Source organism: Nyctibius grandis, chromosome 6 (assembly GCF_013368605.1).
Source record: "Nyctibius grandis isolate bNycGra1 chromosome 6, bNycGra1.pri, whole genome shotgun sequence".
NCBI lineage: Eukaryota > Metazoa > Chordata > Aves > Nyctibiiformes > Nyctibiidae > Nyctibius > Nyctibius grandis.
The window spans coordinates 1,472,355-1,487,174 of NC_090663.1; the positions used below are offsets into that span (position 1 = coordinate 1,472,355).

Consider the following 14,820-nt stretch of genomic DNA (forward strand, 5'->3'; position numbering starts at 1 on the left):
CACGCCCCCCGCTGCGCTCGGGGCCGCGATGGAACCGGGGCCGGGGCCGGGGATGGGGTCAGGCCGCTGGGCCGCGGCCGCCTGCGTGCTGACCGGCGCTTCGCGGGGCTTCGGGCGCAGCCTGGCGCGGCTGCTGGCCCCGCGGCTGGGCGAGGGCTCGCTGCTGGTGCTGCTGGCTCGCTCGGCGGGGCCGCTGGCCGAGCTGGCGGCCGAGCTGCGGGGCACCGGCGCCGGGTTGCGGGTGGAGTGCGTGGCCGCCGACCTGGGCTGCGAGCGGGGGCTGCGGCGGGCGATCGCTGTCCTGCGGGAGGTGCTGCCCGACGCCCCGCCCGGCCGCCTGCTCCTCGTCAACAACGCCGGTAACAACGCGGCCCCCCCCGGGCTCGCTATCCCCCCCCCCCCGGGCTCGCTATCCCCCCCCCCCCGGGCTCGCTGCCCCCCCCCCCCGGGCTCGCTATCCCACCCCCCCGGGCTCGGTAGCCCCCGGGCTCGCTGCCCCCCACCCTCCGCCTCCCCGGGGCAGCGGGGCTCAGCCCCGCCTTGGTTCCGCAGCGGCTGAGCCGAGGCTCGATCGGTGCTTTGGGTGCCGGTAAATAACCCCCCCGAGGCGATGACCGCAGGAGCAGCTGGGATTTCACCCTGTCCGGATCTTATTTTATTAAAATAATGACTTCGGGGAGCGGAGCAGGGACGGGGCGCTGCCGGGACCGCGGTGCTTTGCTGCTCGCAAGGTTTTACCCGTTACTTACGGCACAGGACCAGCTGAGCACCCTCCTGCACCCTCCTACCGCTCTGCTCCCTGAGCACAAACCTTCAGAGAAGCTTCTAGCCCTGCCTTGTGGGTGCTTCGCTTCTGATCTTTAATGTCTGTTGGCTTTAGTCCCCTTTTTTCACCCATTATCACTATAAATAAGACCATGCGTTCCAGTTGTAATGGGTGCTACAGGAGTTAGGTCTTTTACTGACCTGGTTCTGAAGGGGGGACATTCAGGAGAGCGTGTGGTGGCCCGTGGGGACATTGTACTTCAGGCTGGAGGTCGGGAGCTGTTGGTTTTGGCACAGCAGGTCCGTGTCCCCATGTCACCACTGTTGGTTCAGCGGGTGACCTGAAAGCGATGAGCAGAGCTGGGCTGTGCTGAGCTCCTCGCTCTGCTGTGAGACCCTGCTAGAGGCTGGGCCAGCAAAGCTGCTCGCTTTTGTCTGTGATAGAGGGTGGCACGTGGAAATGTGGGCGCTGTGGTGTTGAACCCATCTTTAACTGCTCTAAACTCATTTGTCCTTCCTTCCTAGGCTCCCTGGGAGACGTCTCCAAATCCTTCCTCGATCTCACCGACCCAGATGAGATCAACAGCTACTTTGCCTTCAACGTCACCTCGGCGCTTTGCCTCACCTCCGCCACCCTGCAAGCCTTCGGGAAGCGGCCCGGCTCGAGCAGGACGGTGGTGAACATCTCCTCGCTCTGTGCCCTGAAGCCCTTCAAGAACTGGGCGCTGTACTGCAGCGGGAAGGCTTCCCGGGACATGATGTTCCAGGTGCTGGCGCTCGAGGAGCCCGATGTCCGTGTGCTCAACTATGCCCCAGGTGAGAAGGGGAGCTCATTCATTGCTCTTAATTTTCTCCTGGCTTTGTGGATAGAGGAGGCTCAGAGGTGACCTTAGTGCAGTCTACAGCTACCTGAAGGGAGGTTGTAGTGAAGTGGGAGTTGGCCTCTTCTCCCAAGCAACTAGTGATAGGACAAGAGGACACAGCCTCAAGCTTCGCCAGGGGAGGTTCAGGTTGGACATTAGGAAGCATTTCTTCTCAGCAAGGGTCATTAGCCATTGGAAGGGGCTGCCCAGGGAGGTGGTGGAGTCACCATCTCTGGATGTGTTTAAGAAAAGCCTGGACATGGCACTTAGTGCCCTGGTCTAGTTGCCATGGTGGTGTCAGGGCAATGGTTGGACTCGATGATCCCTGAGGTCTCTTCCAACCTGATTGATTCTGTGATAACAGATTCTTACAGCCCAGCCAGGTACAGGGGGAAAACGAGCCCCAGATTTTGTGTTCTCCTTATGTGATTTCTTTTTTTGTTGCTCTTTCCCCAGGTCCTCTGGACACGGACATGCAGCTCTTGGCACGGACTAAAACTGGAGACCTGGAGATGCGTCAGTATTTCCAGAGCCTGCAGGAGAGCGGGCAGCTGATAGACTGCACCGTGTCAGCCCAGAAGCTGGTGGACCTCCTGGAAGAGGACACCTTCTGCTCTGGCGCCCATGTGGATTTCTACGACACCTGAGTTGCTTTTGCCTCTGCCCTCCCCTTCATGCTTTGCTTTCTGCGTCTGTCTGCTGAGCTGCGTCTTGGGTGCCTCCAGCGTGTTTGGTGACCTTCTTTGAGTCCCGGGTGCTGTGCAGCTTTCAGGAGAAGACCTCTGGCTGCCTTATAAATACCCCTGATGGGGATGGGGGGGAATTACTGCTTCGCTGTAGCCCTGAGCCCTCCTGGGTACCCGCCAGCAGGAGCGGGGAGTCCTCAGCTGCTGGGGATGGGGGAGAAGAGGTGGCTTTTCCAAGGGAATGGGCATGGAGACTTAAAGCTCTCCTGTGCAGGAGTGTGTGTGAGCCAAGGAGGTACCAAGGCATGTGAGGCCAGGTCGGAAAGCCACCCCAGAAGGTCTCAGACCAACAGCAGGGCTAGAGCTGTCCCCATGTCAGTCCCCTTTGCTCAGCACCTGAGCAAGTCACCAAAGGGCAAAAGAGCCATTCTCGGGGCTGGCGGTGGTGGCTGTCACTCCACTCTCCATGAGTGAGATGGTGAGCCCCATCTCACCAGTGGCTTGTCCAGACTCTCCTGCAGTTCTGGGATTGTCTCCGTGTGAGTTTTGTGCTTTAAGACGTGGAGCAAAGCCCATCCCCATGTTTTTTACACAGAGGCGATAAGTCACCAGGAGGGAGAGCTGGCCGTGGAGAAGATGGGAATGTTGAGTGCCTGGCTGGGGCCACCAGCTTTGGAGCACATCTAAGACACAACCCTGAGTTCATGCCATGCTCCTGTTTGCAGGTTCTGGGCCCAAGCCTGGATCTGGGGCTGCAGCCCCTCCTGGGTTCTTTTAATTATTTGTGGGTGTTTATCTTCATTTTTTCATCCAGTTACAGGAGGAACAGCCCTTTACAGACTTGCCCTCCTAGAAAGCAGCTGATGAGCAGCCTGTGTTGATGCAGGAGAGCTTCTTTGAAGCGCAGCAGCATCCCCTGCATGCCCTGGACGTGCCAGTGTCCCTCTGTGCTCAGTGACAGCAGCCTTCCTGCAGTCCTCTATCTCAACCCTGTCTTTCAAATTTTGTCCACTTGGATCTGCAGTCATTAAAAGTCTCATGTCTGGTCTGGGTCTTCTGCTACATCTCTAAAAGTGGATAAATTTGGGGGAGGGTGGGAGGAGAGAGCCTGGGTTAAGCACTGTCTTCATCCAACAAGGCACCACGCCTGCCCTCCTGGTGTCCTGTTCTTCCATCTCTGACCCAGTTCATTAACTCTGTCTTAAATTAATCCTGTCAAGCTCAAAAAACCCATTCTCTCTAGCCTGCTTCTTGGTTTCATCTTCCCTCTGTGCCTGTGAAACTCATTATTAGTAACACCCCCTCTGCTGCTCGCTACGCTGGCAGTGGGGTGGTTTTTCTGGGGTTTGACACCTGATGGTGTCAAATGTGATCTGTGAAACCTGGACAGAGCTGCTGCTGCTAAAAATCCCCCATCTCCTCACCTTGTATCCGTATGGGCACGTCCCATCCTCTCTTGGGCAGAAATCCTCTTGGGATCTGGCTCTCTGCAAAAAATAACCCCAGTGCTGCGAGCTGGGGGTCTCGAGTCCTGCCCTTACAGGATCTTGGACCATGGGCTGTCAAGGACTGGGCTGAAGGTAGGTGAGACCCCCTGGAAAGGCTCGAGGAGCCCCAAATTGCAGGAGGAGCTGGGAGGGTAATGGGCGACAGGGCTGCCCTGGGCACAGGGACCACTTGGTACTAGCTGGGTGGGAGGTGCAGATGGGCTGTTTGGGATGAGACCTGTTAAAAGCTGGGATACCCCAGGGGAAGGATTATTTTGGGACTGGACGTACTTGGTTGAGGTCTGACCACCCTCCAGTGCCTGGGCTGTGTCAGCAGCTCTGTGTGTCTTCTTGGAGCATCTGCATGAGGGATTGTGGTATCACAGAGGTGCCACTTGAAACAAGGCACTTCTCCAACCCAAACCTCTCCCCCAGGAGAGTATGGATAGGCAGGGGATGCTGACTTCAAATAGCTGCACACAACACTAATGAAATCGTTAACGAAACACTGGATTTGATTCATAGAATGGTTTGGGTTGGAAGGGACTTTGAAGATCATTTAGTTCCAACCCCCCTGCCACGGGCAGGGACACCTTCCACCAGACCAGGTTGCTCCAAGCCCCATCCAACCTGGCCTTGAACACTGCCAGGGAGGGGGCAGCCACAGCTTCTCTGGGCAACCTGGGCCAGGGTCTCACCACCCTCACAGCAAAGAATTTCTTCCTTATGTCCAATCTAAACCTGCCCTCTTGCAGTTTCAAACCATTGCACCTCATCCTAACACTTCACGCTCTTGTAAAAAGTCCCTCTCCAGCTTTCCTGTAGCCCCTTCAGGTACTGGAAGGTGCTAGAAGGTCTCCCCGGAGCCTTCTCTTCTCCAGGCTGAACAGCCCCAACTCTCCCAGCCTGTCTCCAGAGCAGAGGGGCTCCAGCCCTTGGACAGTTTTCACGGCCTCCTCTGACCCTGCTCTAAGAGGTCCATATCTGTCTTGTGCTGGGACCTGGGTCCCTTTTCGCTCCCTTTTCTCTCTCCTTGGTGCCTGGGGGCAGCCCGTGAGCAGCAGGAGCAACAGTCAGCCTTGGTGTCCCTGTCCCTTCAACCAGGAAACTACATCTGCTCGAGGAGGAAACCTGTCACCAGCATCAAGCACGCACCAAGGGTGAATCCTGCTGCTGCGGCGTTGTGCTGTGGCTCACGCTGTGGAATTTTGCTGGTGAAGCAACCACATGCTCCAAGTTCATTAAAGTAAGTTTGTCTTCAGCGCAGCCGCTCGTCACTTGACTGTGCTCCAAGCTGTAGCCTGGATGTTCGATTTTCAGAGGTTTCATCCCCTTGGACTCACTGCACCTGCGTTTGGGTGTTTGGCATCACTCTGTAACCCCCAGGGACGTGCTGAGCTTGTGACTCCCACCCTAGGAGCAGAACTCTGCCCAGGGAGAAAAGTTGTGATGCTTTCAGGGCATCCCCCTGGGTACCAGCATCCCCCTGGGTACCAGCATCCCCCTGGGTACCAGCATCCCTTGCCCAGGGAAAAATGTTGTGAGGCTTTCAGGGCATCCCCTGGGTACCAACATCCCTCAGGTACCAGCATCCCCCAGATACCCACATCCCCCGGTACCAGCATCCCCTGGATACCCACATCCCCCAGGTACCATCATCCCCTGGATACCCACATTCCCCAGGTACCAGCATCCCCTGGATACCCACATCCCTCGGGTACCAGCATCCCCCTGGGTACCAGCATCCCTTGCCCAGGGAGAAATGTCGTGAGGCTTTCAGGGCATCCCCTGGGTACCCACATCCCTCAGGTACCAGCATCCCCCAGATACCCACATTCCCCAGGTACCCGCATCCCCTGGGTACCAGCATCCCCTGGGTACCAGTGTCCCCCAGATACCCGCATCCCCCGGGTACCCGCATCCCCCTGGGTACCAGTGTCCCCTGGGTACCAGTGTCCCCTGGGTACCAGCATCCCTTGGGTGTCAGCATCCCCCAGATACCCACATCCCCCAGGTACCAGCATCCCCTGGGTACCAGCATCCCCTGCCCAGGGAGCAGGCCCAGTTCCCGTGCCCCATGGGTCTGGCTGACATCTGTGCACCCATGGGTGCTGTGAGATACAATGGCAAAAAGAGATGAAAAACTTTTCTTCCCTTTTCTAGCACTTTCTGTGACCAGGTGAGGGCGTACCGAGACCGCATAACGGACACTGGCCAGCGCAGGGTCCGGAGCAACATCGGTGCCTCTGGAGCAGCACGGGGCTGTTGGGTGGGGATGGAGCTCGGGCTCCCCTCCTGGCCCTGCACCGCCCCATCGCAGGTCCCTACAACGACTCATATATTTATTTTTAATTAAGGCTCCGTGTCCTGGAGCTGTGGGACCACGCCAGAGGCTCGAGGAGGAGGAAAAAGGAGTATTTAAAAAAAAAAGATGTAGTTTTGAGCTCTCATAATTTCAGAGGCAGGAGCTTGGCCAGTGTTCTCCCATGGGCTAAGGCTTGACCCTGCGGCTGGAGGGAGCCGTCACCTCCTCCATCCCAGAGAGGAGCCCTGAGGTCTGTTCTCCCTGAGGGGGGTAAAGTGGGGCTTGTCAAACCCCAAATCCTGCCCAGCACGGGGAGTCCCCGCTGCCAGCCCCCTCCCAGCCTGCCTTCCCCTCCTGCCCCATGCAGCAAAATACTATTCGGGGTGTTTTACCCCTTTTTCCCCTTTTTTCCCTTTTTTTCCCCCCCCTTTGCTTTTTCCTTCCCATCCCATCCCCGGAGCAAAGTGCTGGGGGTCGTGGCAGCCCCAGGAAGGGCGATCCAGCCCCGCTGTCCTGGTGCGTGGCTGCAAGGGCTCCCGTGGGACAGCCCGTCCTCCCATGTCCCCCCTCTTGCTCTGAGCTCACAAGAAAAGCAACTCACTCACTGCTGGAGGGCAAAGCAGCAGGATAGACCCAGCGCTGGGCCCTTCCCAGCTCACCTTATCACTGTCTACAACTGCCTGAAAGGAGGGTGTAGCGAGGGGGGGTCGGTCTCTTCTTCCAAGTAACAAGTGATGGGATGAGAGGAAACGGCCTCAAGTTGTGCCAGGGGAGGTTTAGATTGGAGATCAGGGACAATTTCATCAGTGAAAGGGTTGTCAAGCACTGGAACAGGCTGCCCAGGGCAGTGGTGGAGTCCCCATCCCTGGAGGGATTTAAAAGACATGTAGACCATCATGGGGGTGATGGGTGATGAGAAGCTCACCATGAGCCGGCAGCGTGCGCTGGCAGCCCAGAAAGCCACCCGTGTCCTGGGCTGCATCCCCAGCAGCGTGGCCAGCAGGGCGAGGGAGGGGATTCCGCCCCTCTGCTCTGCTCTCGGGAGACCCCCCCTGCAGTGCTGCATCCAGCTCTGGGGCCACCAACAGAAGGAGGACACGGAGCTGTTGGAGCGAGTCCAGAGGAGGCCACGAAGATGCTGAGAGGGCTGGAGCCCCTCTGCTCTGGAGACAGGCTGAGAGAGCTGGGGCTGTTCAGCCTGGAGAAGAGAAGGCTCCAGGGAGACCTTCTAGCACCTTCCAGTACCTGAAGGGGCTACAGGAAAGCTGGAGAGGGGCTTTTTACAAGGGCATGGAGTGACAGGACGAGGAGGAATGGTTTTAAACTGAAAGAGGGGAGATTGAGATGAGATCTTAGGAAGAAATTCTTTGCTGTGAGGGTGGTGAGACCCTGGCCCAGGTTGCCCAGAGAAGCTGTGGCTGCTCCCTCCCTGGCAGTGTTCAAGGGCAGGTTGGATGGGGCTGGGAGCAACCTGATCTGGTGGAAGGTGTCCCTGCCTGTGGCAGGGGGTTGAAACTAGATAGTCTTCAAGGTCCCTTCCAACCCAAACCAGTCTGTGATTCTATGATTCTATGTTGGTGAAGGTGTGATGGCTCCCTGAGCCCTGGTAAACAAGGGGAGACAAAGCTGGAGCGCGAGCTGTGCAGATGCCTCCCCGTGTGAAAGCCCTATTAAAGCCCTACAGAACACCCCTGAGATGGCCTCCATAGCAGTTTGGGGCAGGAAGGGAACCGTGTCTGCGATGCTCAGGAGTGACTGGCCCCAGGTCCCCGGGGAACCCTCCCCAGCCCCCTCCCCGTGTGGGGTAGACACTGCGCCCTTTGTGCCTGTGGTGAAATGCGGGGAACTGGGTTATGAAAGGAGTCAAAGTCACTGCTGGGGTTTTGTTTCTGCGTGTGTGACCGGCTCCCCGGGACAGCGGTGAGGGCGAGCCTCCTAAATCCCCACCAAAGCCTCCCAAATTAAAACCGGCGCGCACCCAGCGACCTCCCAAATCTCGGCCGCTGACCTGGGCTGCCCCCGGCTCAGCGGGGCGAGAGGCTGCAGCCAGGTCCCTCTGCCCCTTATTAAAAGTTTCTCAGCAGAAGGGAGAAGAAGACCTTTATTTTCCCATCCGGTGGCCAGAAATGCTGAGCACGGGTCTTTCGGCCAGGACACCTCGTGCCCGGCGAGCTCCTCGCTCGCAAACAAGCAGCCACCTCCGGCCATGAGGCCAAAGGTAAATGAGCTGCTCCTCCAGCAAAGGTACTACCCGGAGTGGGGGGGAAAGGTCTGGTGGTGCCCACGCTTCCCACCCAGGGACTCCCATCCTGCGTGCAGACACCTCTGAGATGCCCATGGAGACACTCAAGCCATGTGCACAGCCCGGAGTTAATATGGGGATGTCCTGGGATGGGGGAGGAACCCCCCCTTGTGTGTCTCCTAGTCACACGACCAGCCATCCCAAAGCCTCCCACCTCTCTATGCAACAACTCAAGAGCTTTATGGGGTCTTCTCAGGGATGTGGTTGGCGTTTGGTGGATGATCATCGAGCTTGAGAGGGTTAGAACAATAAATGTCTTCCTGCTGAGCTGGCACGGTTCTCCCCACATCTTCTCCCCAAGACTGAACACTTACTCGCGCATCCTCCTGCCTATAACTCTTCGCACTCCTCCCTCTCAGCCTCCTGATCTGCTTTTATTCTTCTCCCATCTGCTTTGTCCCCTGGTTTTGGTGGCCTTAGAGTTAAGCAAGGAGAAGGACCCTCTCCAGGCTGGCCGTGTCCCCTGGAGGAGCCATTTAATGTGTAACGAGGGACCCATCGGTCCAGCAAGGAGAGATGACAGATTAACCCAGTTTAGAGCCAAAGAGCAGTGGGTTTGCTGGTAAACTGTCCTGTTCTTGTGAGCTTCAAATGCCTTTAATGAGTTATTATTTAGTCTGCTATGGAGGTTAATGGGGGGGACACTGCAGAAATGATCTGTGATTAATTAAACCATCTTTATCCAGCACGGACAGAGCAGCTGGACTCGGCACTAAACTGGAACCAGTGCTGGACCCTCAGCTTCGGACCCACGGAATTCACCAGTGACAGAACAAGGCCCCGCAGACCAACAGGCACCTCCAGCCTGGTGGGAAAGAGCTGCCAGAAATGGGAGGTTTTGTGGGGTTTTATGTGGCACCCCAAAGCCAGGGTTTGTCCCATTTGCTGCCGGCCCACGTGGGATGCAGCCGGGTGCATTTCAAGCCTCCTGCTCTGAATGTCAAGTGCAGAGCTGGAGAAAGGCTGGGGCTGAGCTGCTCCTGTAGCTTCCCTGGGATTTGGGGACACCAGCCAGTCCCGACACCGGGTGCTCCCTGTTCCCTTCAGCAGAGCTGCTGGTTCAGATCAGCGCATCCATCGTCCTCCTCCCCGGCCCATACTGTGCCATCATCTTCTACCCAGCCTTGAAACCACAGAATCACAGAATGGTTTGGGTTGGAAGGGACCTTAAAGCCCATCTAGTTCCAACCCTTCTGCCACGGGCAGGGACACCTTCCACCGGACCAGGTTGCTCCAAGCCCCATCCAACCTGGCCTTGAACACTGCCAGGGAGGGGGCAGCCACAGCTTCTCTGGGCAACCTGGGCCAGGCTCTCACCACCCTCACAGCAAAGAATTTCTCCCTAAGATCTCATCTTAATCTCCCCTCTTTCAGTTTAAAACCGTTCCCCCTCGAAACCCTCCTGTGCCAATGGCTCAGCCCTTCCCCAAGCACCAAATAATCCCAGCGGATCCTGGACCTTCCCATTAGGATACTGGGGGACTCTGGCAGATTCTCAGCACTGGGATTTAGACCAGAAAGGACGAGCAAGTCATGCTGCACCCTTTACTCCTGGCACCCCATCCTGTGTGGGATCCCATGGGAAACCCAGAGCTGCTCCTTCCTTAGGGATCTCAGAATCGTTTTGGTTGGAAAGGACCTTTAAGATCATCGAGTCCAACCGTTAACCCAGCACTGCCAAGGCCACCACTAACCCATGTCCCTCAGCACCACATCTACACGGCTTTTAAATCCCTCCAGGGATGGGGACTCCACCACTGCCCTGGGCAGCCTGTTCCACTGCTTGACAACCCTTTCCATGAAGAAATTGTCCCTGATCTCCAATCTAAACCTCCCGTGGCACAACTTGAGGCCGTTTCCTCTCGTCCTATCGCTTGTTACCTGGGAGAAGAGACCAACCCCACCTCGCTACACCCTCCTTTCAGGTGGTTGTAGAGAGCGAGAAGGTCTCCCCTGAGCCTCCTTTTCTCGGGGTGCAGAGCGGGGTTCAGGATCTCCTTCCTTAGGGCTCTCCATCACCCACCAGCAGCGTGGCCTCCCCCTGCCCACCCCACCGCCGGCAAAGCCTCCGCCGAGGCAGCGCGCCGAGGCCGGGAGCCGCATTCACATTCCTGCCGCGAGCGCACTTGTCAGCCGAGCTGTCAGCCGCTCCCGTAATAGGGCCACGGCGGTCACTCGTGTTGGGAGTAAACACAGCCGGGGCTGAGAAAACAAGAGCAGAGCTGAGCCCCGGTGCTCCCAGCGAGGCTGCGAAGTACCGGCGCGCTCGGGGGCCGGGGGATGCCCAGTCTCCCCATCACCACCCACTGGGAACCCCAAAAAGCCCCCTGGAAGGGTGCTCGGTGGCAGCAGCGGTCCCTGGCATCACAGGGGCACGGGGATGGGGTTGGGGACCTGGGGTTAAAAAATAGGTGGTTTGGGGAGCAGGCACGTGGGATGGATGGGACAGCCCTGGCCTCGGGCTGCCCGGGGGCACCAGGCAGTGGAGCAGCAGGTGGGTGATTTCTAGCAGAACCTCCCCCCTGCGTTGGCTGCTAGAAAAGAATTTTTCTCTTTTTTTTTTGTTTTTAACCAAAAAAATGGCATTTTGCACATGCCAGAGCTGCCCTGAGCCAGGGGGACCCCGACTGGAGAGAAGGTCCAGGCTCCTTGCCACCCTCCAGCCAGCATCCCCTGAGTGCTCTCCACCCCTGGGCACCTCCTGCCACCTCCAGCCCTGTCACCAGCGCCGGAGGGGACACCTCGGCTGGCCCCTGATGAGCAGCACAGGGAGGGTCAGGGAGTGTTTATGCAGGGAATGGGGGTTTGTCGGGGCTGCGGGGTGGAGGAGGAGCAGCCCCATGAAAAATTAGTGCTGGCTTAGTTGTTCTACACTGTTCCTCCAACTCCTAAAGCCTCCCCGCAACAAAGAGGTGACCAGCCTGGAAAGATGAGGATTTAGGGCAAAGAAAGGGTCGGGAGCGGGGTGGGGTGGCCAAGGGAGTGACACAGCGTCGGGGCAGAGCGGGATGCAGAGCAGGATGCATGGTGGGATGATGTTTCTAAGCCATTATCCACAATTTTTGAGAAGTTGTGGCAGTCCCGTGAAGTTCCCACTGACTGGAAGAGGGGAAACATAACCCCTATTTTCACGAAGGGAAAAAGGAAGACCGGGGAACTACAGAACAGTCAGTCTCACCTCTGTGCCCGGCAAGATCATGGAGAAGATCTTCCTGGGAACTATACTGAGGCACACGGAAATCAAGGAGGTGATTGGTGACACCCAACATGGCTTCACCAAGGGCAAATCATGCCTGACAAATTTGGTGGCCTTCTACGACAGGGTTACAGCACTGGTGGATAGGGGAAGAGCGACTGGTGTCATCTACCTGGACTTGTGCAAAGCATTTGACACTGTCCCACACAACATCCTTGTCTCTAAATTGGAGAGACGTGGACTTGACAGATGGACCACTCGTGGATAAAGAATTGGCTGGATGGCCACACTCAAAGAGTTACAGTCAACGGCTTGATGTCCAGGTGGACACCAGTGACGAGTGGCGTTCCTCAGGAGTCGGGATTAGGACCGGTCCTGTTTAACATCTTTGTGGGTGACATGGACAGTGGGATTGATGCACCCTCAGCAAGTTTGGGGATGACACTGAGCTGTGCGGTGTGGTGACACGCTGGAGGGAAGGGATGGCATCCAGAGGGACCTGGACAGGCTGGAGAGCTGGGCCTGTGCGAACCGCATGGAGTTCAACAAGGCCAAGTGCAAGGTCCTGCCCGTGGGTCGGGGCAATCCCAAGCACAAACACAGGCTGGGCGGAGAATGGATTGAGAGCAGCCCTGAGGAGAAGGACTTGGGGTGATGGGTGACGAGAAGCTCACCATGAGCCGGCACCGTGCGCTGGCAGCCCAGAAAGCCACCCATGTCCTGGGCTGCATCCCCAGCAGCGTGGCCAGCAGGGCGAGGGAGGGGATTCTGCCCCTCTGCTCCGCTCTCGGGAGACCCCCCCTGCAGTGCTGCGTCCAGCTCTGGGGGCACCAACAGAAGGACATGGAGCTGTTGGAGGGAGTCCAGAGGAGGCCATGAAGATGCTGAGAGGGCTGGAGCCCCTCTGCTCTGGAGACAGGCTGAGAGAGTTGGGGCTGTTCAGCCTGGAGAAGAGAAGGCTCCAGGGAGACCTTCTAGCACCTTCCAGTGCCTGAAGGGGCTACAGGAAAGCTGGAGAGGGGCTTTTTACAAGGGCATGGAGTGACAGGACGAGGGGGAACGGTTTTAAACTGAAAGAGGGGAGATTGAGATGAGATCTGAGGAAGAAATTCTTTGCTGTGAGGGTGGTGAGACCCTGGCCCAGGTTGCCCAGAGAAGCTGTGGCTGCCCCCTCCCTGGCAGTGTTCAAGGCCAGGTTGGATGGGGCTTGGAGCAACCTGGTCTGGTGGAAGGTGTCCCTGCCCGTGGCAGGGGGTTGGAACTAGATGGTCTTTAAGGTCCCTTCCAACCCAAACCAGTCTGTGATTCTGTGATTCTATGAAGGGGGGGATGCAGAGGGCGATGCAGGGGGGGATGCAGAGGGGGATGCAGGAGGGGGATGCAGACCGCACCACCAGACGCCCGGCTGCCGATGCTGCCCTCAGTCGGGCTCTGCGCTCTGGCCCTAACTCTGCAAATTCACGGGATGCTTCTTTCCCCCCTCCAGCCCAGCAGCTGCCCAGCACCCGGCGCAATTTCTTCACATCCAGAACCCTTAAAAAGCCAAAGCCACCGTGCAATATTCCCTCCCATCAGGGAGGGGATAGGGCAGCTATTATCCTCACCCAAACCAAACCCGCAACGTTGGGGTCCAAAGGGTTTTACTCCACCTTTGAAATCTCCCACGGCCTTTCTTCCCATTACACCACCTCCCCACTCAGCTCACAAGTTTCTTCCCCACCCCCTTTTTTTTTTTTGTTTTTCTTTTTTTTTTCCTTAATTTAATAATAAAGCATCTCAGATCTCCGAGCCGCAGCTCATCTCACACCTAAGCGCGATTGCGTTTCGCACAAGCCTTTCAGCTGTTTTCTCAATCTCTCCTCTGTCTCATTCGCAATTCAGGCAGTTGCTATAGGTATGTTTTAATCCCCAGCATGGTAGATTTTAATTAGTCTTTGTACAGATGGCCAATTAACATTCATTACTTTTGCCTTGAGCGATTAATTATGAGTTTGGGTAGAATGGGAGATGGAGACAGAGGAAAGATGGGCAGGTGAATGAAAAAAGGGATTTTAATCAGAGTTTGGGATATTTTTTTTTCCTTCTTATTTATATATATACACACACACGCAGAAAGAGGAGGGGAGAGAAACGCGGCAGCACGGTGCGAGTGACGCACCCACTGAAGTGGTTCCAGTCCCGAAGCCACGGTGATGGGCTCCCACGGGGTCTCTGGGAGACCAGAGCTGCGGTCCAGGCAAGCCCCATCGCAGGGGTGGGGAAACTGAGGCAGGGAGTGCTGGGGTGGCGTGTAGATCCCTGGACGTGGGCTGGAAATCGGCACACCCTGGGTGCCTGGCCATGATGGTTTTGGGGTTGTGATGGTGGTGGGGATGGCCGAGGGAGTGGTGACACCTTCTCCTGGGTGAACCCGCACAGCGCTGGGCAGGATGGGGCCCATAACTCTCCCCGCACAACACCCCTTGACACGTCGCTAATTCTTCCTAATTGATTTTTCACGCTGGCGGGAGGGAGAAGGTGACATCCAACAAGAGAGCCCTGATGTCGCGGCTTTCTCCTCCATGAAAGGGGCCAGCACCCTCCCCCCAGAGCCGGCATATTTCTCCCCGGGCCGGGTAGCCATGGTGAGCTGTTGCCCAAATCCTTTCACCGCCGCAGGCTGGCGATGCTCCGCGCCGCCCGTGCCAGCCCGCGCTCGTGGCAGCTATTTTTGGGCACGCAGGCAAGTTGGCAGGGAAAAATTAAAATAGCAAAAAGCCCCCCAGGGCCGTATCCTGCCCCGGTTCCTTGGCGGAGGGGCTGCGCCCACGCTTCGTGCCGTCCCGGCACGCGTGAGCAGGCAGCGGGTTCCGGATTCGGCGTTTCTGGGTTATTTTGGCGGCCAGCAAGGCGTGCGGCGGCGCGGGGGAGGCTGGCACGGAGGTGGGGAAGGGCCCGATCCTGTCCGCCTCTGGGGACCCTCCCTCGATGGCACAGACGAGGGGAGCAGCGGGAGGATGCTGCGCGGAAGGGATGCGGTCGCTGCGCCCCGTGCCCACGGCATGGCTGGGGGATGTGCCACCTGCATCCCAAAGTGATCCCTGGGTGGATGTGCTACCTGTATCCCAAAGTGATCGCAGGGTGGATGTGCCACCTGCACCCCAAAGTGATCCCTGGGTGGATGTGCCACCTGCATCGCAGCGTGGTCCCAGGGTGAAGGTGCCACCTGCATCCCAG

The 14,820-nt window shown here is 57.6% G+C and overlaps 1 protein-coding gene across 1 annotated transcript; it reads left to right on the forward strand.

The window, feature by feature from the left end:
* Positions 1 to 28: 28 nt before the first annotated feature.
* Positions 29 to 3,337, forward strand: SPR (sepiapterin reductase). The gene is made up of 3 exons (XM_068403844.1): positions 29 to 359; positions 1,291 to 1,581; positions 2,085 to 3,337. Exons 1-3 carry the CDS (start codon positions 29 to 31, stop codon positions 2,273 to 2,275), a joined length of 813 nt encoding a protein of 270 aa, XP_068259945.1. The 3' UTR covers positions 2,276 to 3,337.
* The last annotated feature ends 11,483 nt before the right edge of the window (positions 3,338 to 14,820 follow it).

Excerpts from the sequence above, each read along its gene's own strand:
- SPR (XM_068403844.1), top strand. The coding sequence starts at position 29 with ATGGAACCGGGGCCGGGGCCGGGGATGGGGTCAGGCCGCTGGGCCGCG. Across the intron at positions 360-1,290 it reads GCTCCTCGTCAACAACGCCG|GCTCCCTGGGAGACGTCTCC; the intron begins GTAACAACGCGG and ends CTTCCTTCCTAG. Across the intron at positions 1,582-2,084 it reads TGTGCTCAACTATGCCCCAG|GTCCTCTGGACACGGACATG; the intron begins GTGAGAAGGGGA and ends CTCTTTCCCCAG.